This window comes from Phyllostomus hastatus, unplaced genomic scaffold (assembly GCF_019186645.2).
Source record: "Phyllostomus hastatus isolate PE091 unplaced genomic scaffold, TTU_PhHast_1.1 phas_contig_17, whole genome shotgun sequence".
In the NCBI taxonomy this organism is placed as follows: domain Eukaryota; kingdom Metazoa; phylum Chordata; class Mammalia; order Chiroptera; family Phyllostomidae; genus Phyllostomus; species Phyllostomus hastatus.
In genome coordinates, this window is record NW_025333664.1 from 16,228,285 (window position 1) to 16,254,734 (window position 26,450).

The window sequence follows — 26,450 nt, forward strand, 5'->3', positions numbered from 1 at the left end:
CAAAACCAGAGCTCAGATCCAGGCGGCCCTCTGGCCTACCCACTACCTCCTCCAAAGTTTCCATTTGCTCATCTGTGAACATTGCTAGTAACAGTACGTCCCATCCAGGGGTGACATGAAGATGAAATGAGACAGTGCCTGGCACAGATCAGAATGGGTCAGCAGGAGCTGCTTCCTGCCCCACGCTCCGCTGTCTGGGGATGGGTGAGTGGCCTGGGGGACCCTCTCTGGGCCACCCACATGGGGAATGTGCACAGTATGGCCACCAAGCCCCTGCCCTGAGGAACATTTAAGAAGGGCCCTCCCTTTGCTCCTCCTGCCCTCTGCTCAGCCTCCCCACGGCCTGAGCTCTGCCCATGCTGAAGACTGAGCAGTAATCTTGAGGCAAATGACAGGGCTGAGAACAAGCTTGGGAAGAAAATAAAGGGCTCAGGAGCCGGGGTTGAGGTTTGGGTAGAGGAAGGGAGGGTACCTCGAGGACCCTGGGGGCCCAGGTACTGGACTTGGAGTCCTCCAGGCCCGGCACTGCGGTCCCAGTCCTGGGATCTAGGGCAACCTGTCTTGCCTCAGTTTCTTCATACGTAAGACGTGGTGAGGGACCTACTCTGCGGAGCTGTGAGCACACCATGCGCTGGAGTTAAAGGGCCGCACACAGCGGGTGCTCAGTACATGTTCCTCAGAGGTGGGAGAGGAAGAGAGGAAGGCTTACCATAGTCCAGGCCCTTCTGGGTGATCCTGACCACAACGCCGGGGTTGGTGGCCTCTGTCACAGCTGTGGCCAGGGCAGCCAGCACCACCAGGGTTGCCCACCTCGTCCTGCAGTCCAGGCCTTTGGCCATGTCTTCGTCCTCCAGAGCTGGCACAGCCTCGCGGTCTTGGCAGGGAACCAGGGACCTATAAAGGAGCTGGCTAGGGAAATGCAAGTTACACTAGAACATAGAAAGGAGGAAGGAACTGGGGTTGGGGCGGGAGAGGGGGAGGACAGCCGCCTGTGGTTCCCCACTGAGACTGGGGCCGCAACCCCAGAGGCGGCCAGAAGTGGAGTCTGGGAGAGGTGTGTGGGTGTGTGTGTGCATGTGGTGTGTGTGTGCATGTGGTATGTGTGTGCATGGGGTGTGTGTGTGCATGGGGTGTGTGTAAATGTGCAAGTTGAGAGGGAACCTCTGGCTCTGGGCATCGTTCCCCTCCCAAAGCACCCCATCCTCCTCTGTGGGTGGTGGGTATATCAAGGTTCATTATATATTTTTCCTGACCAATTGAGATATAATTGGCATATATAATAAAGTTATATACATTTAAAGTATATATACAATGCAGTGATTTTGTATATGTATACATTGTGAAGTGATTACTACAACCAAGCTAACACATCCAGCACCTCACATAGTTGTAATTTGTGGCGTGTGTGGTGAGAACACTGAAAATCTACTCTCGTAGCAAATTCCAAGTATACAAGATAGTATTTTTAACTGCAGTCACAGCTCTGTACATTAGTTCCCCAGAACTTACTCCTTTTGTAATGGAAAGTTATATTTTTCTTTGTACTTTTGATTTTCTTGATATTTTCCATATTAAAACATTTAAGAAAGCAGAATCTTTAGCTGTTTTTTGTTTGTTTGTTTGTTTTTGGTTTTGGTCCTGAGAGGCCAAATAATTGCCAAGTGGTAATAATTAAATTAATTAAATAATTATTAATTAAATAATTAAATATTACCAAGTGGTAATAATTAAACACTTGGATTTTGGAATCCAGTGTCTTAGCTGTGATTTTAAATCTTCGCTCTGCCAGTTGGGCAGTTTGGCTTTGGTTATGGCCCTTAACTTAACCTCGCTGAACCTCAATTTCCTCTTCTGTAAAGCGGGAATTATCAGGGTACTCTCCCTCCCTGGGTGACAGAAGGGCTTTAAACCACGGAGAGCACTTCTTCGCCCAATGCCCCTGCACAGTAAGCACGGAAGTGGTAGCTGTGAATGTCTCGGTGACCTTTAAAGCAATTTGTGTTCACCGGCCAACATTTGAGAAAGAACCTGGAAGGTAAAAGTCTCATGCAACTCCCATTGCAGAGACAACTAGCAGAGAAGGGTTTCAGAGCGTCTCTCTGCCTCCCCCCCACCCCACCCCCACCCCCGCGCTTCTCTGGGTCAGCACGAACAGAATCTGTGTTGTTCCCTTCCACAAACAGAGATGGGATCGCCCGGTCGCTTTGGTGAGATTCCCTTTTTTTTCGATAAACCGCATGTAGTGGACCTTCCCCCAAGCCCTAAATATCCTCCCGCATGCCCCGTAGTTCCTTGCTTCCTCCTCCCACAGTGTTCTTTCTTTCTTCATGTAATTTCTTTTTTCATATTTATTTGTATTGTTTTTGAATGTTCATTACGGACACTATCACAGATGCCCCCATGTCCCCCCACTTGGCCCCCCTGCACTCAGGCCTCAGCCCCCTCCCTCTGGCTGTCACCACGCAGTCGTCCGGGCCCATTTCCACAGTTTTCCTTGCATTCTTTCTGCCCCTTCCTTGGACAGATGCGGCACCTGAGGCTTGGAGAGAGGAAGTGTTTTTCCCACAGTCGGGAAACTGGCTGCTGCCTGCAGCGCTGGGATTCCGACCCCGGACCTGCTCGGGCTCCGCGCAGGCCTGAGCTCTTCAGCACCTTGGGGGTGGGGGGAGGGGCACAGACACTCCCCTTGCCGCCCGACCCCAGCCTTCCAGTGGGTCTCCGTCCGCACGGCCCCTGCCCCTCCCTTTGTGGCAGCCTCAGGCTCTGGGTAGGCGGGAACCCCATAGGGCAGCCAGCTCGGTCTCCATGGTGATGAGAGAATAGTGGGGCGTCTTCGAACAGGAGGCCATCTTCCCTCCTGCTGGGTCCCCATCAGCCCCCTGGAGCCCTGTCTCCCCGACTTCGGTTTCATGCAAGATTGATGAAGCCCGCTGAGCCAGGCGGAGGTGAGACCTCCAGAGTCGCTTTTTCCTCTTCTCTGTGCCTGGTTCTGAAAGGGCTTCCCTTCACGCCCCTCCGCAACTAGAATGCCGGCTCAGTTAAGAATGAAAACCGTGGCTCCGCACAGCATCTACTCTGTGGACGCTTTACGTGTGTCACCTGCCAGCCTGGACACAGCCCACGAGGGAGGACAATTCTGCCTCATTTTGGAGACGAGGGAACGGAGGCCCAGATTGATTATGGCCCCGTCAAGGTCAAACCGCCGTTCTCAAACAGAAGACTTCTTCTCCCCAGCTGGGTCAGGTGACAGGAGGACATGTCACCCTGGGTCATCAGCCCAGCTCTGCCCTCCTGGGCCTCCAGTGTCAGATGTCTGTATCTGGACAAGAAAGATAGGTCTAAGTAAGGGGCAAAACACACAGATCGATGACCTGTCAGAAAATTAGATTTCAGAAAAATCATCGTACACAGTTTTGAACACCAGCAGCTCCAACTGCACACAATGCCTGAGACCCCCGGGCCCAGGCAGATAGTGCGTCGGCGAGAGTGTCAGACAGGGAGGGAGCCATAAGATGAAATTCATGGGACTCTGACTCACACATTGCCACAAAATCAGAATCTTAAGACCAACTAGCAAGTTTATGCGTTTCCCTCTGGTGATTCATGCCCACAAATCCATGATGCATCCAGGAGTGACCCTCTGGCTTCCTTCAGTACTGCACTGGCCATGGAGTTATCCCGCTGCTTCAGATCTGACTCGTTACTTGGTATGAGTGACCATGTTGTCAGCCCAGGTAACAGGAATCCCCAACTCACACTGGCTTCAACAATAAGCACATTTATCATCTCAGAGAAAAACCATTTGAGGTTCTGGTTGATTCAGCAGCTAACAAGCATTTACCATATCTCCATCTCTCTGCTGTGTCATCCTCGTGTCTCTGATTTACCTTCCCACTGGCTCTTTTCATGGTTACAAGATGGCTGCAGCGGCTCCGGCCATTGCATCTAAACAGACTTCTTCAGCTGTTTCTCCGTCTCCTCCCCACACTCTTCTTCCTCCTCTTTTTTGGTCTTTTTATTATTGTCATAAAATATTTCAAACATAAAGGTAAAAATAGACTACCCAAGTTTATAAAATCTTAACATTATGCCATATTTATTCCTTATAGTTTCTTTTAGTTTTATGAATTTTAATGCCTGTATGGCTATGTGTAACCAGGACCACAATAAGAATATAGTTCCATCATCCCCTCAAACTTTCTCCTGCTATCCCAGATCAACATGGCTTAAATCATAAGGAAAATATATTATCTCAGCAGGAATTTAGAGGTGAGGTGGATCGAGAGTCGGTTAATGCCGGGCTTGGTTCTACTTTTCTACTTTGTGGTCTTTAGGATGTTGGTTTTTTTCCCGAAGAAAGTGCATTGGGTTTGGAGCCTGCAGAGCTGTGTTTATAGTCCCAGCCAGGCAACCTACTCTGTGTGTGACGCTGGTCAAGTTCTTTGACCCTTTCAAAATGTGGGGAAACGGTGCCCATCATGGGAGTTGCTCTGAGAGTTCAGTGAGATGAGAGGTATGAAGCAATCTGCACGGAGAAGGTGTTCAGTAGACGGTCATAACGCACCCTTCAGCACTAGCCGGCTGGAGAGTCCTTCAGTCCCCAGGAAAACTGACCTCTCAGCGCTCCGGCCCTGGGTCTGGTGTGGATACACGCAGAGAGAGAGGAATTCATGGCTCACAGGGCCTCGGTGAGCCTGCCACTGGCGTCTGGGCTGTGAGAAGCAGGCAGCCCCTGCACAGCACAGCAGTTAAGAAGTAGGCTGGGGACTTACAGGCCAGGCTGCAGATCCCAGCTTGCCACTTACTTATTGTGTGAGTTTGAACTTAACCTTGCTGAATCTCAGTTTCCTCATTTGTCCCCATACTCCAACCTCAGGTCCAGGCCCTTCTTCGGGCCCAGACGCTCAGGTTTGACCACCAGGCCATCCCTGTGGTCCACTGGGGCCCCATAGGCCTCTCCCTCCCCCTTTAGGCCTGGATTCTCCTGCGATTTCTCTCCTTCACCCACCCTGTCCTGCCTCCTCCGTGTGTCTGGCTTCCAGTGTCGGTGTCCCAGACTGGGGAGGCAGGAGGAGGAGGGCCTCGAGGTGGGTGCTGGGGGTGGCAGGGAGCAGAGGAGTGGGTCCTCAAGAGACCTGGCCTCAAAATGTAGCATCTAAATGCCAATCAGACATTTTGCACTGTGGAGATAACCTCTTGAGAGGGCGTCTCCTGCCTTGCTGTGCTAAAAGTGTCTGTCCCCAGAGCCTTGTCTCATAAAAAGGCTCCTTTGGGTTCCCTGGGCCCGGAGGTAGGGGAAGATCCTCCTTAAGGCATTATTATTATTATTATTATTATTATTATTATTATTACAGTCCCAAAGTAGATCACACGATATATTTAATAGTGAATAAATGAGAGAAGGGTCAGAACCCAGAGCATAAATTCCAGGCAATAACCATTTGGAGCCTCAGAAGGACAAGCTTAGCCCGACCTCACAACACGCCCCAGGCTTCCAGAAGAGACAAGAATTGACCTTGGCCCTGGGGGGTGAGCAGGGTTGGGAGGGCAGCCCCCCTCTGTGCCTCAGAGCTGATAGGGGGAGGTCTGCTTCTGAGACTGGAGGCACAGCCTTTGCACGAAGGACAGCATCCCTGTCCGGGGAGAGCTGAAGGCTGAGGGAAAGGAGAACGGAAAGAAAGTTGCTGGGGGTGGGGTGGGTGTGCCCGGGGTCGGGGAGCAGGAGAAAGCTTTGCTCTCGCTTCTCCTTTCTCGTTAGAAACTGAAGAGCTTGGCCTGTGTTAGGCTTTGGCTCTAGCGGGCTGGGCCTCCTCCAGCCAGCCCCAGGGAGGACCACAGGAAGTATAAGGCAACAGGGACTTGCCAAATGTCCAAGGGCCTCCCGAACTCAGAGCCATTTCCCCTCAGTCACGTTGGGAAATAGGTGTGTGTGCTGGGCCTGCCCCAGGGGACTGAGGGTTGGCCCCAAAGGGAACTATTGCTGGTAAAGAGCAAACTGCTCCCTGCCTGGCCCTGCCCAGTCTGGGGACACAGACAGACCTAGACTAGAGGGAGGTCCATGAGGAATGGCCTGGCTTTGAGCCCTGGCTCGCCTCTGCATGGCTCTGGGAACTTGGATGAAGCTTTGCTCCTCTCTGAGCTTCAGGGTCCTCATCCATAATAGCAGTCCCATCTCCGAAGGACTTAAACCACTCCAGAAAACAAGTTAAACCGTTGGCTAGCATTCTGTTTTAAACATCCATCTCGGAAAGTTGGTCTCATTGGGTCCATTTCACAGATAAGAACATTGAGGCTCAGCAAAGTGAAGAGCCTTGCGCAAGGCCACACAACAGAGATGTTGTGGGCTCCAAAGGGATGTTGAGGGCTCCAAAATGAGGAAGGGGGCACGTTGCGTTGGGTTACGTGATGGAGATGACTATGGAAAGCCAGGGCTCTGGGAGAAACACATCCCCTGAGCTGAAAGTGGGGGAAGGGCAGGCCGGTTGAGGAAACAACTCAAGCAAAGTCACAGTGGGTGATAATTCCCAGGGGCTTCAGTGTGGGATTGCAAGGGGGGAGGTGGTGGGGCTGGGCCATGGGGTCATGGGGTCAATGGTCTTGTTCTTGGGGGCCAGTGACCCCCTAAGTTTTCCAAGTAGGGAGGTCTTCCCATGTAACAGTTAGGTTTGCAACCAGTAGGTTGAGAAAAAAGCCGCTGCAAATTTAACAGCTCTTTTAAATGAATCTTCATTTTCCTAGCTCCGGGTTTACAGCCATTTGGAATGCGCAGAGCCAGAGGCGTGTGTGGTCACATTTGATAGTGTTTGGCCGAGGGACCTCTCAATGCCCCCGAAACTTGCCCTGCCAGTTCCCTGCCCCCTGGTCCCCACTGCACCTGGGGACCTGAGCCCAGAGACTGTCAAGCTCAGAAACAAAGTGCCGATTCACGGCCGCCTGGGCCCGTGGCCAATGGCTGAGGCTGCGCAGGAGCCCGGCAGGCTTGGGACCCGCCTCTTCCCGCCCCCGCCTTCCCCTCCCAGCCTGTAGCAGACCACGTGGGGGAGGAACCCCGGGCTGGCTGGCTGGGGTGGAGGGTGTGCTCGAGAAAGGGGCCACACACTAAACCTGACAAGCTCAGGGGGCCTGTGTGGCAGCCTTACCAACTCAGAGACCTAAAGTCACCACTTGGGGTGGCCTGCAATGAAAACTTTCTAACTAAAAGTTGTTCACGGTGGGTAGTTATGTCTTAGGTCGGTATTTTTCCCTAACAAAGGTCAATCTTTGCCTTAACTGAACCTGGTTTTTGCTTTTTTTCCCCCTCCCATCTATAATAACATACCTGGTAACATACCTTTGGGATATGAAAATAATATCAAAGTAGATTTTTTGGCATCCACAATAACATACTTTTGAAATACCATCATACTGTGGTCCTCGTTGGCTTCAGAACTCATTGAACCCTGTATTTATTGCATTTTGATGAGAAAAAAAATGTTTCAGCACTGGGCACTTGCTCGGGACTCATCTCACTCTGCAGAACTTGTGTGAGTCCTGACGCCTCCCCAGGGGAGAAAACGCTTCATCGTTCGGGACTTGTTAGTTTCGGCACTCGTCAGGAGTTCTGGAACAAATTAACAATGAGTACCGAGGTACCACTATCAAAGCACATTTTTTTTTGCATCTATGATAACATACCTTTGGAATATCAGAGTAACTTTTTTTCTTGACAAAGGCCAATCTTTGTCTTAACTGAGCCTGTCCTTTCTCTTTCTTTTTTAAATCTATAATAACGTACCTGATGACATACCTTTGGAATATCAAAGTAATTTTATTTTTTTCAGGCCCCTCAAAGCTCAACCGCAGCACCAGAGCAGAGACCACGGATCTCCTCGTTGTTCTGATTATCGTGTGACCTGTTAATTGTTAACTGCCCTAACTTGCCCGTGTAAAAGAAGTGTGTCTATTTGTTTTACTTTTCATCCTATCCCAGAGGTCCCTCTCCCCCCCATTTGCTTTCTCCCACCTCCCTAATCTGTCACTGGTGGATTTCATGGAACACCCTTACATCTGCCTCTTTGATTCTGAAGCATAAAATAAGTGATAAAACTGCCATTTTCTGGAGCATTTTCTCAGTCCGTTGAGATTTTCCTTCCCGGCAATTGTTGTCAGTTCGGCTCAGATAAACTCATGAAATTCTTACAGGTTTGGACGTTTCTTACACTGACGAGGTTGAAAAGGGTAGAGGGTTTAGGCTTAGCTTCCTGGTCACATGGCACGATTTCAAGAACAGAGCAAGGGCACCCGGGTGTGTGGTCCCGCAGCACAGATCCTCCCGCCCACTGAAAACCAAGGGCCAATCCATGTCCTAGAATGCAGCCAATCAGAGTAGCAATTCCAGATTCCTGCGGGAGGGGGAAGGACAGCCTGGACCGCAGAGAAGCAGGTGGGGGTGAGAGTGCTGTTTCTCCCACTTAGGGGTGTGTGATGGCCTCCAGACAGTGCTTCCTGACTGCGGGGTTGGCAGACCCTTGGAAAAAATTCGGAGCCTCCAACCCCCCCTCCCCCGGCCTTGAGGGTCCACAGACAGCTCAGAGGCCAGGTCCTCCCTGGTCACAGGTGGAGCCATTAAGGATTTTGAGCTGAGGTGTCACATGAGAAATGTGCTTCTGTTATTATAACATTTATGGAGCACTGAGCCCATGCAAAGCACAATGCTACCTGTGCCCCCCACTTCATTTCAATAAAGTTCTCTCTGCCTTCAGCGTAGAGGCCTGGAGAACTTCCAGTGGGTCTGTAAGTCAGAGTTTCATCCTTTCCATGAATTCCTTTTCTGCTCAAATCAGCCACAGTTGTTTTCTGTTGCTTGCAGTTAGGAACCCTGATCAGCACAATCCTTGTTAAGCGTCTGTGTGGTGTACTTGGGCAGGGACCAAGGGGCCACAGCGAAAAGAACTGCAAGAGGCAGTGTCCTGGGGTCTGATGTCTGAAGGTGGAGGCTGCTTTTCTGGGAAAAAGGGCAGGCAGGCATTTACAGGATGCTCTCAAGTGCCACTTCCCACGTCATCCTCCCCGCCAAGGAGGGGGTGGACATTTGTACTTTTGCAGATAGAGACACTGAGGGTCAAGGAGGCTGCGGATGTCACAGCTACTAAGGGGTGGAACAGAAGACAAGTCCCAACCCTGGCCTCCTGCCACCATACCCACTGCCTGTCCCCAGGAGCTCACAGAGGCACCTGGAAGACTAACATGTAGGGAGACTGGTCAGGTGGGACCTCAAAAGGGATGAAGCGCTGGGACCCATACAAACCCCCGCAAAAGCCCCGGCTGGGCTGGTGAGCACTCCCACCACCACGTGCCTCCCCAGTACATCGGTGGATTCTGAAAGAGGTCAGGCCATGGGGCACCCTAGAGGGCCACCAAGAGCCTACTGTGCACCTTACCCTGTGCTGCGCACCCCCCAAGGAGTGACGACAGTGGGGCTCTGTGCCTGGCAGCTGCTGCCAATCCAACTGGGGACGAGGGGATGGACCACTGTAAAATAAGGCCGCCATTGCTGAGCTCCTACTGTGTACCAGGCTGGGGCTGGCGCTCCCCACTTGTAATGGAACATGGCTGTTGATGCCTGAAATGCCCAGGCTCTGCTCAAGCCCTGCCTGCTAAAGAGTCTGGCTTTACCAACTCAGCCTCTTTCTCCACTCTGCCCTCTGAGGAGGGGGCGACAGGGTTTTCCTGGGTTCTGGGTGGCAGAATGAGGAAGAAGGGGGAGCAGGGAGAAAGAGGGAAAGGGGAAAAGACCAAGGGTCCGGGGCTAGCTCTGGGGGCTGGCTCTATATCTGTATGTGGACCATGGGGCTTCTTATCTGTTTTGTCCTTTGACCTATCCTGAATACCCAGAACAGCTCCTGGCACATAGTAGGTGCTCAGTAAACACTTGTTGCAGTTTGGAGGAGAACCCCCGCCCGCAGAGAGATGAGAGTAACGGTGGTGAGGGAAGCAGCCACTTGAAGAGAGGGAAATATTAGGAAGCACTTCTGTAGACTGCCTATTCCCTTCAGGGTCCACTAAATCATGAGTGAAGAATTAGAGTCATTTAAAAATTATTTTGAGGATGTCAGGAGTTTGACCCTGTGACTGCCATCTGCCCTGAGATGGGACCAGTCTGCTCATATATCTTTCAGCTGGATTTTCACAACAGTCCTCCTACATTTACTGAGCACTTGGATGATTGTCAGGCTCTTAGCACATGGGCACACACTCATATGCACACACATACAACATCTCGATTAGGTAGGCAATATCTTTATCCCCCTGTTACAGAGAGGATGTGGAGGCACAGAGAGCTCGAGTAACTGGCCTAGAGACACACAGCCGATACGTGATTAATCGGGAATCAGTCTATTTGGGCACCAGAGTCCACCCTCTTTGACCTTACATGCAACTGCAGGAGCCCAGGCAGTGGGGCAGGAGTGAACAGGGGGGGGGGGGGGGGGCCCTGGCTCTGAGATGGTCAGGCTGCCTGGTGGCAACAGGAGGGGGCTTCCAAGTCTGATTTTCTGCCCCATGTCCCAGTCTCCTGCCTTGTCTGCCCAGGGAGGAAAATAAACATGGACAGGACGAGGCTCAGGGTTCATCAGGGTTCAAGCCATGCTGTTTTCCCAGCTGTGGCTTGGCTGCCTCTTCCCAGCCCCCTGAGTCAGGCCCAGACTCCGGCGGCTCCAAGGAGTCAGGACAAAGTGTGGGAGAATTAGCAAACACAGGTGCAAAAGAAAATAAAAATCAGCTGCAACTCCTCTACTCTCGAGAGATGCGTGGACACCACTTCCGGTATTTATCTAGCAGTTTGTCTTTCTAGCAGATGCACAGATAAGTGGAAACCTCACCTGTAGTTGTACAACATGGATATTCATTGGACGACACAGTGGATGTTTTTTCATGCCCTGAAATGTTCTTACAGCCTATGTTTCCATAGTTTTCCCACCATTGGTTTATTTTAATTTGCAAATGCATTATGCACAGCAGCTTTTACAGTTTGCATTTTTCATTGGGGTCTCACGTGCGTACAGGAAACGGCACCCTTCCTAGTGTTTATGTCTGAGTTTGACAAACCCGTAGCCGGGTAATCACCACAGAACAGTTCCTTCACCCCCCAGGCAGGCTTCCCCTGTACCCCTGTGTGGTCAGCTCCTCCTACCATCCCAGCCCCCGACAATCTCTAATGTTTTCCTTTTCTTACAAATGTGCCGTTTTTGGAATGTCGTATCAATGAAACGAGACTGCATAATATAGAAAACTGCCTATGAAGCAATAAGATGAGACGCGTAAAGAATGCAGTGGAGCCCTGACTGGTGTGGCTCGGCTGGTTGGGCGTCACCCTGCAAAGGGAAAGCTCATCCGTTTGATTTCTGGTCAGGCCACGTGCCTGGGTTGTGGGTTCAGTCCCCAGATGGGACTCATACCAGAGGCTACCAATCCATGTCTCTCTCTCACATCGATGTTTCTCTCCCTTCTTTCCTCCCTCCCTTCCCCTCTCTCTTAAATAAATAAATAAATAGATAGATAGATAGATAGATAAAATCTTTAAGAAAGAACACAATAAAAATGTACAAAAACACAAAAACTTCCTGAAAGAAGCAGAGATGATTCATAAACACGAGAGCAGACATAACATTTCATTATCAGTCAGAGAAGTAGAGTGCGACTCTACCAAATATCATTACAGGTCCCCTGGATTGGCAACGGTGTGAAGGTCAGGCCGCAGCAGAGGATGGTGAGGGGCTAGCGGGAGCCGGGGAGCATGCAAATCTCCAAACCAGTTCCCCATGACCTTTTCAGTAAAGCCAAAGATGCTGCGCTCTGACGGACACAGAGCGGGGCCAGTCCTTAGAGACGGCGGAGGGTTCGGCCAAGAGCACGCGTTTTATAATCAAACCAGGGAGGCCCCCGTTTATCTGGCTCACACGCCACGCCAGTATTTCTGCTCAGGGCCGGAAACCACCACTGCAGTCCAAAGCCCCCTGGAATTACTCAGACTAGCCAATCCTCAACTGTTTGTCCTGCCCTGACGGGCCTTTCTCATGGAAACCCCATTAAACGCATGCCGAAGTGGTCCCCTCTGCCCTGGTCTCCCCACCACAGTCTTTCCCATGTGGCCCTAGGTGACGTGGTGCGCCCCCTTCCGTTGGAAAATGTAAGTAGTAAATCCTCCTTTCAATGGCATTAGGCTTTCCTAGTCTTTGCTCAGGCACCTCCAGAAACTAAAATCTGTGGGTACAATCACTGAAGCGGGGGATCTGATCAGGGAGAGGTGCACAGCGGTGCCAAGGCAACGGCCATGTTCTATTCCTTAAACCTATGAGTGGGTTCAAGGGCATTTACATTATTCTTCAAACTGTATGTATATGTCTTCATATCTGTAGCATATACCACAATAAAAATGAAAGAAATCCATAACCATTTTTGCTTACTCTGAAGGTAACACATCATGGGACTGATGTTAATTCCTTAGTTTTGATAAATGTACTGTGGTTATACATGATGTTAACATTAGGGGAACCTAGTGAGGGGTATATCAGAAATCTTTATGCTATTTTCACAATCTTTATGCAAGCCTAAAATTATTTCAAAATAAAACAATTTTAAGCGCTACAGAAGCTGGACCACACAGGGTCTCGGGGGGGCCATGCTGAAGTGTTTGGGTTCTGTGTTCCGAGCAGTGGGGCGTCCCTGGCCGGTTTTCAAAAGGGGGGGGGGGCAGGGTCCCGTGGATGTGAAGACAAAACACAGCTTCTTAAGAATTTTAAATATTGGCAGAGATGTGGAGGCAGAACTTCCCTTCGTCCAGATGGGGATTGCCTTGACCGTGGCCATGCGGTCCCTGTGATGGGGGGCAGGGAGGCTCGAGGAGGGGGTGCCAGAGAGAACACAGCGCGCATTGATCAGAGCGGACGGCAGACGGGAGGGAGTGTCCCCTCGACCTCACAGGAGGGTCCTGGGGGAGATGGGGAGGAAACGGGCGAGGACAGAGGCTGCAGGGCTGCTGGGGATTGGGAGGGAGCCCCCGGGAGCCCCGCCCTCAAGCTTCCCCTGTTTCTCAGCCTTCTCCTCTTCCTGCTCTTCCAGCCCTTGCATCTCCCCTCTTAGCAGGTCTCCTCCTTCCCACTTCCTCCCAGCACCTCACCGTGTGCACCTGCCTCTCCCTCCCTCCCTTTCCCTCAGCTGCCAGAGGCGCCCCAGCCCTCCTCCTTTCTGAACGTTTTGGAGTCGTCCCAGCTCACAACATTCTCCATCATAAAATCCTTCCCTCTGATTTCAGGCCTCCTTCCAGCTAGGTCCTCCCTCCCCTCCTCAGCCAAACCTCTTCAAAGAAGCATTTGTTTCCCTGCTCCAGACTCTCACTTCCTGTCCTCCCCACTCAACTCTGGAACCTTCCGCCCCATAGGTAAGCGCAACACCTTCCCCTTGTCCTGCTGTTCCTGCCCCCCATAGCACCCTTCACCTCCTGAGATGCTACATACTTATTTCCTTATCATCTGTCGCCCTCACTAGATTGTAAGGTGGGCATTACGATCTGAATTGTGCTCCCCAGAAACTCCTATGTTGAAGTCCTAACTACCAGTACTGCAGAATGTGACCTTATTTGGAGACAGGGTCTTTGCAGAGGTCATCATATTAAAATGAGGCCATTAGCATGGACCCTAATCCAATATGACTGGCGCTGTTATAAAAAGGGGGAAATTTGGGCAAATGTACACGGAGAGGGGGCTGTGTGAACATGAACCTGGCCGTTCGCAAGCCGAGCAGCAGTGCCTGGAACAGCCCTCAGGGGGAACCAACCCTCCCGACACCCTGATTTCAGACTTCCAGCCTCCAGAGCTGTGAGAAAATGAATGTCTGTTGTTGAAGCCGCCCAGGCTGTGGTATTTTGTTATGGCAGCCCCAGCAGAATAATCCAGCTGAAGACAGCAGGAACCTCGCTCAGGCCACTGTTTCCGTGCCAAGAACAATGCCTGGCGCACAGTAGGAACTCCATAAAAATATTTGCTGTTAGAAGAAATGAAAGAACTTCTTTCCAAACTCAATGGACCCTCCTTTGGTCACCTGGTGATCATTTTTTAAAAATGTATTTATTAGAATAGGGAAACATGTAAGGGGTTCAAAGGGATAAACAGTGAAAAGCATATCCTCCCAGGGAGGTTCTAGGAAACGGACATCAGATGCTTGTGTAGGTGGGTGGCCTTTCCCGACAACTAACTCTGGTTTCCTTGTGGGCTTCTACTCTACCCCTTAAGCCCACAGGCTTTCTGAGCTTCTGCCCTGGGCCCCCTTCCCTTCCCGCTCAGTGTCACGAACCCTCTTGAATGACCAGTAGGTCCAGTCTCTCCTTAGCCCCTCATTATGATGCCAGCTCCCAAACTCCCCTCCCCAGCTCAGGTCTCTCCAGAGCCCAGATCAGCATCTCCCTGGAAAGGGATGTCCCACGGGAGCCTCGGGCACAGGAGGTGAAAGCTAAATGTACCTTTTCCTCAGTCATGCCTGTCCTGAAATGCCTTCGTCCAAGAGATGGCCCTTCCTCCCACCAGTAACCTGATGCCGTCCTGTCCAGTGCACCACCTCCCCCAGCAACAGAAGCCAATGGAGCCCAGTGGATCTGGCGTCCCAGAGAGTCAGTGCAGCCTTTCTTTTCTCCTCCTCACCCCCACGCGCCCTCCCACCGGGGTCCAGGCTGCCATCTCTCCACACTGGTCTTCCTGGGGTCTTCTGCTCCATTCTCCACGCACAGTCAGAAGGGACTTTGCAATCTAAATGTGACCATGCTCCCTCCCCTGCTGAAATCTTTTGCTGGCTTCTTATCCTTTACAAAAAGAAGAAGAAAAGAAAATTCTCAGCGTGTCCCAGGAGTTCCTCCTTGAATTGGCCCCTGCCAGTGGTTCTCCAGCCTCCCCGAACTCCTGCCCCAGGACATTTGCACTGCTCCACCCAGACTCTCCACGACTTGCTCTCCTGTTTCCTTCAGGTCTCCACTAATGGCCATTTTCTCCAAGAGGCCTTCTCTGGCTGCCCTTCATGAGATAAGAACCCCTTGCCCCTTGCCCTGCTTTATATTTTTCCTTAGCACTGATCACCTCATACATGTTATGCATTTATTTGCTTATAGTTTGTGTTTTTCTCTCCTTTTCACTGCCTTGTAAAGTCATGAGGGCAGTAGCTTTGTTTGCTTTGTTTGCTGTGCCCAAACCCAGAGCCTGAGTAGGGTCCGGCATACAGTAAGCACTCACCGCACATAATCAGTGAGTGAACACTTTGTCCCCCAGCAGCCTTGAACTGCTTTGGCTGCCCACACACCATGCTGCTTCTCATCTCCAAGCCTTTGCTCATGCTGATCCATCTCCCTGGAGGACCCTTCCTCCTTTGCATAGATATTTTCTCTGGTTCCTTCAACATTCCGTGTGGGTTATCACCTCCTCCAGGCAGCCTTCCCTGATCACTGTCTCTTTGGCTCAGTTAAGTGCCCTTCCCTGGGCTCCTGCAGAATCTTGGACATCTCAATTGCAGTCCTTATCACTGGGCTTTTGAAGAATCTTTTTGCTGTTTTCTTGCTGGCTTATTGTGTACATCTTGTGTTCAAACCTTCTCTGGTACATCTTTAGCACAGAGCCTGGTATAATCAGTGCTGAGTGAATGATTTCATGAATGAATGAATGAATTGGCTTGCGTCTAGCCATAAAACTTGCTCTGTGACCCTGAGCAAACTCATGCTCCTCCCTCTCTGGACCCCAGTTTTCTCAGTCTGTGTAACCAGGTGTCTCCCTAACCAGCTGTGTTTATTAAAAATACAATTTCTGGTCCTAGCCCTGGGGATTTCTGGTCCTGGAAAAGAAGGGCACCTCTGCGTGTCACGCACCCCCATGGGTCTCGCCAACGTGGCGCCTGCTGGACACCATGGCTTCTGAGGCCCCTTCTCACTCTGCAGGCCCGAGAGTCTGCTTTGACAAGAAACCAGGAGGAGAAGCTGGCACCTGACGGCCCCTGGAAGATAGTCCTGGGGGCCGGGAGGCGCAGGCTGGAAGAAGACGGCCACCGCCCTCCCCTATCGGGACTGCAGACTGAAAGGGGAAGGAAAACAAGCACAGCTGCAGAGGACAATTTGGCCCTTTCATCAGGGACTAAGTTCTCAGCCGGCTGGCGGGAGAGGCCGCAGCATGACCTCGGCCCCCATCCTGTTGCCGTCGCCACAACACCATCTGCCCAATTTTTTCTCACTGCCGAGGACTTCTGACCCCAGGAAGAGACTCCGGGTGTTCTTGGGTGGCCCCCGGAGCCCCTGACGTGGGTGCATGGTGGAAAGGTGCTGTCCCCATGAGTAAGAAGACATGTCAGTGCTGAGAATCCCAGAAATGGGGGTGAATGAGGTTAAGATGCAACCCTCGTGAGGGTGATGGCTTGGGGGGGCACCACTTCCTATGTTTTGCGGTACAGCTCTGGTAATGCAGGGAAATTCCACCAGCCCCCTGAGCCCCCCTTACCTTCTCTGTGAAAGGGCTGTCCCTACAGTGGCAGCTCTGATGGTGCCATAAAGGGGCTTGTTTGATGCCTGCCACTCCTGGCACTCTGGGATTTAGGAGCTGATCCCTGGTCAGAAAGAACTGTGAGTGTGAATCCTGAATCTGCCATGGACAGGCCGTGTGGCCATGGAGAAGACTGTTGCCCTCTCTGGGCACCTCTGCAAGGCAGGTATGGAGAATTATCCCATTCTCGCACAGCATATCAAGGACACATGCTATCAACAGGACCTATCGCTGTTGACATTGACCTTGACCACCTGGCAGGCATAGTGTTTGGCAGGTTCTCCACCGCAACCTTACTCACTTCCCCTGCTTTTCACACTGTGCTCTTTGGAAGGACGTCACTATGTGTGACCACACTTTAGGACTGGGGAGTGACGCCCCATCTCGTTGAGGGCAAAGGCCCTACATAAATTATTTGGAATTCTTCCGCATGGCAGGCTGCCTCTTCTCTCCCACTTCTTTATCTATATCAGCATAACACTCCATTTTCTTGTTTGAATTGTTCCAAATTTGGTTATCAGAAGCTCTCTTAGTTGGTTCCTGTGTTCCCTTTCTGTCATCGTGGGTTTCGTGCGTTTCTTTTAACACTTCCTGTCTTTCCGGCGCTCTAAGGCGCTCTAGGCTCGCCCTGTGCATTCCCTGCTCCAGCCCTAGAATCGGCCACTTCTCCCAAAAGCCCTGCTTCTTTCACCAGAGAATGGCATGAGAAGCCAAGACCTGTGTGGTAGGCACGCTCGTTGCTACCGGCGTGTCATTGCTTCTGAGCCTTCTCATCAGACGGAACAAGGAAATGTATGTGCATGTACTACCTTCTGTATACACACACATCTCTATAAATATTTCTATGTGTCTATCAACCTACCTACGTACCTATGTCTGTACCTACCTTACACTAAACACGAGTCCATACTGTCTCCGGTACGTATTAATTTGACATACAGTGAAGCTCATTTTCTTTCTCTTTGTTTTCACGTTTAGAGCTTAGGTTTCCATCTTTTTATTTAATTTTGTTTTTGAAAATGTAAAACGTTTACAATGATTAAAGGGTCAAAACTGTATAAAAATATATTCAGGAAAATCTCACTCCCATCTCTTCTCCATTGCATTCCCACTAACTCCTTATGGGTTCTGATTTTCAGTAAGTTTGCCATTTATACTTCCTGGATTTCTTTTGCATAATTAAATAAGTATGTGGGTAAATACATAAAAGTTAAAAAATTTACATAAAAGGTAGCATTCTATATACAGTTCTTTACACTTAGCTTCTGTTTTGTTTTTTTGCTTAACAACACAGGCTGTGGGTCATCCCGTACAGGTAGGTCTGTGGGGGATCTTCCTCCCTGCACTTACAGCTGCGTAACTTTCCCTTGTGTTGGTTGCATCGCTCATTCGTCCAGTTACCTGTGGATGGACACTTGGGCATTCCAATACTTTGCTATCACAAATAATGCCTCGATGAGTGACTGTATGCATATCCCTGTGGAGTTAAACCTTTGGGTTAAGGCCCAGAAGTGAACATCGGGGTGAGAGGGCACAGCATTTGTTATCTGGTGGAGATCACCAGATTCCCTCCAACAAGGCTTCTCTGTGACCAATCGACATTCCCACCGAAGACGCACGAGAGTGCCTGTTTGCCTAGAGCCTCATCACATGTCGCCAAGCTTTTGAACTTTTGCCAATTTGGTGGATGAGAAATGGCATTTCAGTACCATGGGATTTGCATTAAGACTCCTCATACCCATTTCCCCAGAACATGCTGTGGGTCATTTCCAGCAATCCCAGTAGACCAGCACAGGGTTGATCCACCCCAATGCGTGGCTTGTGTTTGTGGCCCCCCATCATGCCTGGGGGCCAGTGGGGTCTTTACAGAGAGTCACAGCTCCTCACTTTCTGCCCCCACCCCCAGCTTAGGTTTCTGAATTCCGCTGATGCTGAGCCACACCCCCAGCCCCCAGCTGAGGAAGCAACAGCTTCTTTTGCACAAAGAAGACTCTGAGAGGGGAGCAGGACTTGGCCTCTGAGAAATGCTGAGGTCTTGACCTCCCCCACGGTTCCGAGGGCTGGCTGCCGGGCTGCAGCCCTGGCGGGTGGAGCCAGGGCATGGGGTGCAGGGGCCTGGGGGGACTGCTGCTGGAAGAAGCTGGATTTGAAGGTGCAAGGCACCCCGTCTCCCAGGGTGGCTGACCCACATTCTCGCTTACCTCTCAGCCTTACGGCTCATCAACTCCATCCTCCCCTACCTGGCTGCCTGAGTGACCTGCCTGAAACTTAGAGAGGAGCAAAGCGCTCTCAGATGACAAACCCCTACCAGCTCTTCAGGACGACAAACTCAGTTGGAATCTGACCCCCATTCACTTTCCCAATAGAATCTCCCCTCCTCCCTAACACCCTACATCCACCTGTCTATCCATCCATCCATCCATCCATCCATCCATCCATCCCTGTTAGTTTTCTATCGATGCATAACAAATTGTCTCCAGCTCAACGTCTGAAAAAATAATAATCGTTTCCCCGTGTGTCTGGGGATCAGGTTTGGGAAGCAGCTTAGCTGGGTGGTTCTAGGTCAGGGTCTCTAAAGAGTTTACAGTCAAGTTGTCAGCTGGGCGTGGCCATCTGAAGGCTTGCCCGGGCTGGAGGGCCCACTTCCAAGGAGGTTGCCCATGTGGCTGAAGTTGGCAGGAAGCCTCAGTTCCTTGCCACACGGGTATTTCCACGAGTGTCCTAACAACACGGTGGCTGTTTTCCCCCACAGCAAGAGGTCCAAGAGACAGCAAGGCAGAAGCCACGTGTCTTTTATGACCCAGTCTCAAAAGTCTCACGGTGTCACTTCCTCGGCATTCGATTCTTTAAAGGTGAGTCTCTAAATCTGTGGACATGTTTTAGTGCCTCCACACTCTTCACCCACCTAGTTAACAAACTTTTATGAGCGCCTGCTGTGTGCCTGGCCCTGTGAGCAGCTCCTGGTCCAGAGCCTTGAACAAATCACCTAGAACAGGCGCAAACTGAAATGCCCGCAGGGTCCAGGAACTGAACTGGGTGCGGACTCTGGTGAGCTGGATACCTCGGGCCTGGATGAGAGGAGAGGCTGCTGCCCGGCGCCAGAGTGCATGTGAAGCCTCTCTATTGTTAGATGTTAACAACCAATTCTGTTTTATTTTAAACCCGCCGTGTGTGACCCATATACTACCAGTTTGCAAACTCGGATGCAGCCACACCGGATGTCTCAGTGTTGTCCCCATCCCCAAGCATTCCTTTATTCATGCACCAGTGCACGAGGCCGCTCTCACACATGACAGAGATGACTTGCAATCACACTCTGTGTCATTGGCCATCTTTCTAGAAGTGGTGAGCTTCTAGTCCACCTTCACAGCCCAGGAACAGGTGTCCCCTCTTCTGGAAAACCTCCTCTGACCCCACCTCCTCCGACCCCTGCTTTGGGGTCTGTTACCAGCTTTCTCTCCAGGCCCCGACCACACTGGTGCCCACAGATCCGTCACTGCACTCCCCCATCTTCGTCCCCACTAGGTGAGCTCCTGAGGGAGTGAGTGAACAGACCAGCTGCAGCCCTGGCCTGCCTGGCTCAGTCGGCTGGGAGTTGTCCTCCAAAGCAAAGCGTTGCCAGTTCGATTCCTGGTCAAGGCTCACGCCTGGGTTGCGTGGGTCTGGCCCCCAGTCAGGACACATGCAAGAAACAACCGATCAATGTTTCCCTCTTTTTCTCCTGCCCTTCCCCTCTCTCTAAAAATAAATACATAAAATCTCTTAAAAAGCACACACACACAAATCCAGGCATGCCAGGCAGGGCCTCCCAGAGAAGGTGGTCCTGGGAGGATGAGCAGGACCTGCAGAGAGGGGTCTTCTGGTAGGGGGAGGGATGAGCAAAATCACAGCGGCAGGAAAGCATGTGTGGTGCCTGAGGCTGGCAGAGTCCCAACTCCTTCCTGCTTAAACATTCCCCCAATGCTGCCAGGGTTCTTGACGCCCCAGATGGTGAGGGGCAAGGTCCGCAGGCCCGAGGAGCTCCAGGTAGAGGGAAGAGGAGGGGTGGGGTGGGGGTTGGCGGGGAGACAGCGGGGAAAGAAACCCAAGTGCTAGATGAGCCATTGATGAAGCTTGTCCCACAAGAACAAGAAAGGGCTGGACTGGGGGGATAGACAAACCCAGGGCTGCAGGCCCCAGAGGGGCAGGTGCTAAGGGGTGGGCTGTGGGGAGTCGGAGAGCGCTCAGCAGCCCCTGTCTTGGGTCCTCCAGCCCCCCAGGGCCTTGGCCTTGGTTGCCATTGCCCTTGGAGCTAGACCGTTCTCCCACCCTCCACTGCAGCTCCCTTGCTGGAGGGCCTCTTTGAAGCCCCCCTTGCATGGTCTCCTCCACCCAGCAGCTCAGGGAATGTTTCAATGCCTCTAATGATTACATTGCTCCCTCCCTAATTTCCTCCATGGCTTTTCATGGCTCTAAGGAGAAAATCCGAGCTCTCCGTGATCTGCAGAGCCTAGCCCACCTCTCCCACCTCTTCCCAGCTCCCTGTCCCTCTCCCTCTGCCTCCTTTGTGCCTCCAACCTGCTCCCCTACCACAGGGCTTTTGCACGTGCTGTTTCCTCTGACCGTAATGTTCTTCCCTAACTTCTTCCTCTCTTCAGATCTCAGCTTAAGCCTTCAGAGCAGCCTTCCCAGACGCTTAGGATCTACTGGCTTCCTTCAATAAGTGCTTTTTCCCTTTAACAACCGTACACCATGTACACGATGCATTCACTATAAGGATCCGATCCCTTACTACACTCTGAGCGATACGAGGGCAGGGACTGTCTGCCATGCTCCCCGGCACCCGGGACACTGTCCCTGGAATAGAGTGGGCAATCAATAAACGCATCTCATGACTCCCGTCTCTTTCAAGACATGACAAATTCTCACGGCTATTGCCTCACAGAAGGCAGAGGAGGAAGCAAAGCAGAGATAAATGATTTTATTGTGCAGGCGAGAAGCCTGAAGTTCAGAGAATTGAGACAAACCCCCGATCTTCCAGGGAGTTAGCAGGCAGGCAGGGACTTGAACGAAGGCCCCTGTACATTGGGTTCCTCGACCATGAAGCAATTTTAGGAACAGACGAAGTGTGACAGGTGGTTGTCCTGGCTGGGGGGTATGACACCGTGTGAGTCACCCCTCCCTGGGAGGACCTCCCTGCTGTAACTTAGGACAGTTGGATGAGGCAAGTTTTAAGTCTCAGGGGCTCTGAGGGGTTCTGTTCTCACAGGTTGTCTCCATCTCTCCGGGCCTGCCACCGGATTTGGGCACCCCAGGAGCGGGGGTGTGCTCCCAGGTCTCCTCCGCTCCCATTGCCACATCTGGCATCAGGAAGCTCATTTCAATATTCTGTTTTCCTCTGCAAGAAGAGAAGGTCATTAAGAGATAAAAGCATGTCTTTCCCCACCTTTTTCTTTCCTGTGTTTATGAAGTAGGCAATGAAAAAGGCGTGTGTTGACTTAACCTGTGTTTTCACTGGTCCCTCTCTCTGGTTCCACCGAGGAGCTTGTCCCCGTTCCAGGCAGTCCGGAGCAGGCGCAGAACCTCTTCCGGCCAGTCGGACACAGCTGCCTGGGCTCTGAGTTGAAGAGGATTCCGAGGCCGCTGCTGCGTTCAGCAGGCAATTCCACGTTCGACGCACGGTGTCTGCCATGAGTAGGAGAGGGCTGAGCATACGCGTGTGCCAAGGAGTCGCTACCTTCATAGTAAGAACAAATCAATATTTATCGAATGAGTGAATGAAGTCTGAATCCCGAGGCATTCTGTTTAAAGTAGGCAACCCTCGTCCCCCCCAGTGGGGCTGTTCCCCGGTGCGATGCCCCAGCGCCTGGCCCCGGGCACGTCGGAGTGATAGAATGTCAGAATCAATATCAGAACCGTTGGCTGGGGACGTCTGATACGCCCTTTCAATGAATTATTTCATTGGATTCTCACAAAAGTGTCATGAGGATTATAATATTCATTTTACGCTGAGGAAACTGTGGCCCCAAGAGGGGAGGAGGGACCTAGGCACAACCAGCCAGCAAGCTGGCCCCAGAGCCCACTTCCACACCGCTTGCCCGAGTTCTCCACTCCACCACAGGCAAGGCCCGTGAGGGGGTTTGCCCTTTCCCAGGTCTAGCGCAGCCACTGGAGCGTGGTTCCGTTACTCATTTACCAAAGAGAGAGGAAATAAATCCCTGAATACGCCTTGGAAAGTCCTCTGGAAAGTCCCGGAGTGGCGTCCAACCCCACACTCAAACCTGTGTGTTTGGAGGCTGATTTCACAACCATTGGCTGCTCACACAAACAACGCTGTTCTGTGTGTTGTTATGTTAATTCCTCCGTGTGTCCGACACAGGGCAGAGCGCCTCACCTCCATGAACTTATTCAGCCCCCCCCTCAGTCCTGTGAAGAAGTAAATATTGTGCTCTGTGTCTTACCGAGGATGAACCCGGGACTCCGAGAGGTGAACCTCCGCACGCAGTATGGGACCAAGTCATACAAGGGAGTGTGTGTGTGTGTGTGTGTACACTTGTGGGTGCACGTGGAGCCGTACTGTGTCAGCAGAGAGTGCTTTTGGAAGAACAGGCATGGGAACAAAGGTGCCAAGATGTTGGGAGGCCCAAGGGGCCGACTGTAATGACCACTTCCTGTCCATTCCCACCTTTCTTCTTTTTTTTAAATCCTCACCTGAGGATACAATTTGTTCATTCATTCATTCATTCATTTTTTGGTTGTCAAACGATCTTTAATTGAAATATTCCCCTTTGTTGTTCTTAGCTAGCCAGCGCTCCCCTGCTCCACTGCCGATGTCATCTGTGATGTCCTGAGGGGGCGGCCTGGACATTGCAGCCCACAGACTGGGCCGCCCCCAGGACCTCTTTAATGGCTCCAGAGAGCTCTCTAGCTAAAGATCGGTGCCGCAACTGTCGCGCAATGTCGATAATCCCATCAGAAGTGGTATTTCCACCGTGCTTACTGTCTTTTTGCTTCTTTCTGTCTCGTGGAGGTTCTTTGGGGGCTTTGATGATCAGGGCCGAAGGCGGAAGGCACTGCCTCCGTCTGGGCCTGTCTGTCCTGCATGGTCAGTTTCACCGTCATCCTCAGACCCTTCCAGTCCCCGGTTGCTATGGCGAAGTCATCACCGACCGTTTTTGGAGACAGGCCCAGGGGGCCGATCTTGGGGGCCAGGGCAGACGTGACACCGACTTCTCACCGATGCACCTCAGGTGCATGACTGATCCCGTTGGGGTTGAACTTCAGCGGCTCGGTGGAGGCGGCTGGTATAGGATGAACCCAGATTTGGGACGACTGAAGAAAGTTGTATCTGCACCTCCTCTCAGCCAAAAGCCAAAAGGACATTTATTGATTTTAGAGAGAGGAAGCAGGGGTTGGTGGGGAGAGAGAAACATGATGTGAGAAGAAAGCATTGATCAATTGCTTCTGGTACATGCCCCTACCGGGAGATCAAACCTGCAACCTAGGTATGTGCCCTGACCAGGAATCGAACCCATAACCTTTCGGTGCATGGGACGATGCTCCAACCAACTGAGCCACACGGGCCAGGGCATCCCACCCTTCTTATGCAATCTAATTTCCTTTTAAGTGACCAACTAGTACTGAAATGTTTAGTCCAAGGGGACCTTGGGCACGTGATCCAATTTGAATCTTTCTTTTAAAGCCTTTGAATCTAGCAAAGAGTGACAAAAGGCTTGAGATTCATTCAGGTGGAACAGGAAGGGGTTAATAACCTATTTTCTGGAAACGGAGAGCCTTGTCCAGTTCCCCACTCCGCAGTCTACCGCCTGGCCGGCACTGGGCGAGCTGTGTAACGTCCGTGTGCCTCAGTGTCTTCATCCGTGAACAAGGACAACAGTAGAATTTAACTCATAATTTATACACTTAGAGATGTACTTGACACCTAGAAAGTTCTACCTTGGTGTGTCTCTCTGTCTACATGTAATTCCGTCAGTCGTGAGAGGTTTACAATTCATTCCTGCCGAGGAGACCCCTGGGGCATGTTGCCTGCTCCTGCACTGTCCGGAGAACAGACCCCCAGCCTTCTCGTGGACTCTGTGAGCAGCGGGTGCCCACCCAGTCCACTGTTTACCTGCTTAACTATCTCAGACTCGCTCTCTGCCGCCTGCAGACCCAGAACACTAGCTGTCATGTCAGCTCTGTCTCACTGCAAAGCTGCGGCTTCATAACCTCCGAGCTACCGCCCCCCCTCCCAGCTCTCAGTGGAATTCCGCACCTGACATCAATCAGCAAGCCTGTTTCCTCCCAAACTCATGTCTGGAATAGTAATACCCGAACCTGCAGGCCGGAGAAGGTTCATGGGATTGCTCAGTAAATAGAACGGAGGGATCCTCTGGGCTGTACGGCATAGCAAACTGTTGGGATTATTAGTCCCAAATTAACAACAGGCACACGGAGGTCCAGGGAGATGAAGGGACTTGTTAAAAGTTGCACAGCAAGGCAGACTGGCTCTTAGCTCAGGTTCTCTCTGCGAAAAGGCTGATTGGCCCGTGTGCAGTGGGAGACGGCCTTTGAATAATAAGCCTTGGGTTTTGAATTTAGACCCTTGCCGCTGCAATCTTCCTTTTCTAGTTCTTTGCTTTCTCCCAGTTTCTTTAAGCTTAATACTACCTCAGGGCCTTTGCGCATGCTGCGCCTTCTGCCCAGAACTCTGTTTCTCCCCACACACTCCTCCCCAACCCTGCACCCCTTTCCTTTCCCTCTTCCCAATCTAGGATTCGCTGCCCTGCTGAGACCACCAGCCCTAGGTTGACCTCCTTAGTTTCCAAAGTCCACATTTTTCTGTTTCCTTAACAGTTACCACATTTAGTTATTTTTTTTTCTTTCTGTAAGTTTTCTGGCCCATCTGTCCCCAAAGATTGTGCAGGATCTGAGGGCAGAGACTTAGACTTGTTCTGGCTCCCAGCTTGGCACCAAGTTTGATAAATGAGTGGATGGATCCCAGAGTCACCCAATCAGAGATCATCTGGTTTCTAGACTCCCTCCAACGCTGGGGAACAATGGCTGGGCCAGGGTCACAAAGGGGGTCATTATCTCGGAGACACAAGACACACCTCACCACCGAATCTAAGGGGCAGGCATTGCCTTCATCATCACCATCATCAACACCATATCATCATCAACCCCATTTTACAGATGCGGAGACTAAGGCTCAAGACAGTTCGTGACCGTCCCAAACCGTCCACTGGAAAGAAGCTTCTGCAAGTGGGGGCTGTTGGGGCGGCGGCGCTGCGAGGCGGAGCTGAGAGCTCCGTGAGAAGAGGAGGGGCGGGTAGGACGAGGCCGCAGGGCCGGCTCCAGCTCCCCTTGGCAGCCTTCGAGGCCTGGAGCTGGGAGGGGGGCGCCTGGTTCTCATCACCCGCGCGGCGTTCGGGGCGGGGGACGAGGCGCCGGCGCACACAAGGCCGCTGTCGCGCCACCCGGCCCACGCGGGGAGCAGCGCGCAGACACGGGCGGGGCCTCACGGGCGGGGCCTCGGGTAGCCCCCGCCCCGCCCCGCCCCTGCGGCCGCCCCTAGTTGGTGGCCGGGCCGCGCCGCCGCGTCTCTGCCTTGTCTCTCACTGTCTCAGTTTCACCCGTCTCTCGGGCACCTCCTCCCCCTGTTTGTCTGTCTCTCCAGCCTCCCCTCGGAGATGAGGCTGGGGTCGCCGCTCCAGGCCAGCCCGCTTCAGTGCTAAGCTGGGAAGGGGCTGCACGGGACAGACGGACCCGCAGAAGAACTGACCCGACGCCCAGAGAGGACCTGCCGCTGCGGCTTGTAGCCCGTAACCATGGTAACGCCTGCCAAAGCCTGGACCACCTCCCTCTGTCTTCTTTTGGAGGGAGCCTAGAGGGGGTGTGGAGCGCAAACCGCGACTTTTATGCTGA

At 52.0% G+C, this 26,450-nt stretch overlaps 2 protein-coding genes and 1 long non-coding RNA gene across 5 annotated transcripts in view; 1 reads left to right on the forward strand and 2 right to left on the reverse strand.

Annotated features, from left to right (window-relative positions):
- BPI (bactericidal permeability increasing protein) overlaps window positions 1–929 on the reverse strand; it is a 30,086-nt gene extending 29,157 nt beyond the window's left edge. Inside the window, exon 1 of the mRNA XM_045833047.1 lies at window positions 710–929. Coding sequence (XP_045689003.1) covers window positions 710–839 — 130 coding nt within the window. The 5' untranslated portion in view covers window positions 840–929. The remainder of the gene's footprint in view (window positions 1–709) is intronic.
- A 1,517-nt stretch (window positions 930–2,446) lies between these two features.
- LOC123815251 lies at window positions 2,447–7,904 on the reverse strand. 2 transcript variants are annotated; one of them, XR_006785045.1, is made up of 3 exons: window positions 7,775–7,904; window positions 7,331–7,600; window positions 2,447–3,319 (listed from the first exon to the last, which is right to left on the reverse strand). It is a non-coding gene; the product is annotated as an uncharacterized LOC123815251 (long non-coding RNA). The 2 variants fall into 2 exon arrangements; XR_006785046.1 differs by having other exon boundaries at window positions 7,787–7,886.
- A 14,238-nt stretch (window positions 7,905–22,142) lies between these two features.
- The window catches only part of KIAA1755 (KIAA1755 ortholog), a 38,020-nt gene continuing 33,712 nt past the window's right edge, over window positions 22,143–26,450 (forward strand). Inside the window, exon 1 of one of the 2 annotated variants that reach the window (XM_045833692.1) lies at window positions 22,143–22,267. In XM_045833692.1, the coding sequence (XP_045689648.1) occupies window positions 22,214–22,267 (54 nt within the window). In that variant the 5' untranslated portion in view covers window positions 22,143–22,213. Of the gene's footprint in view, window positions 22,268–25,879; window positions 26,357–26,450 lie in introns of those variants that run through there. The other variant, XM_045833693.1, reaches the window with a different exon arrangement.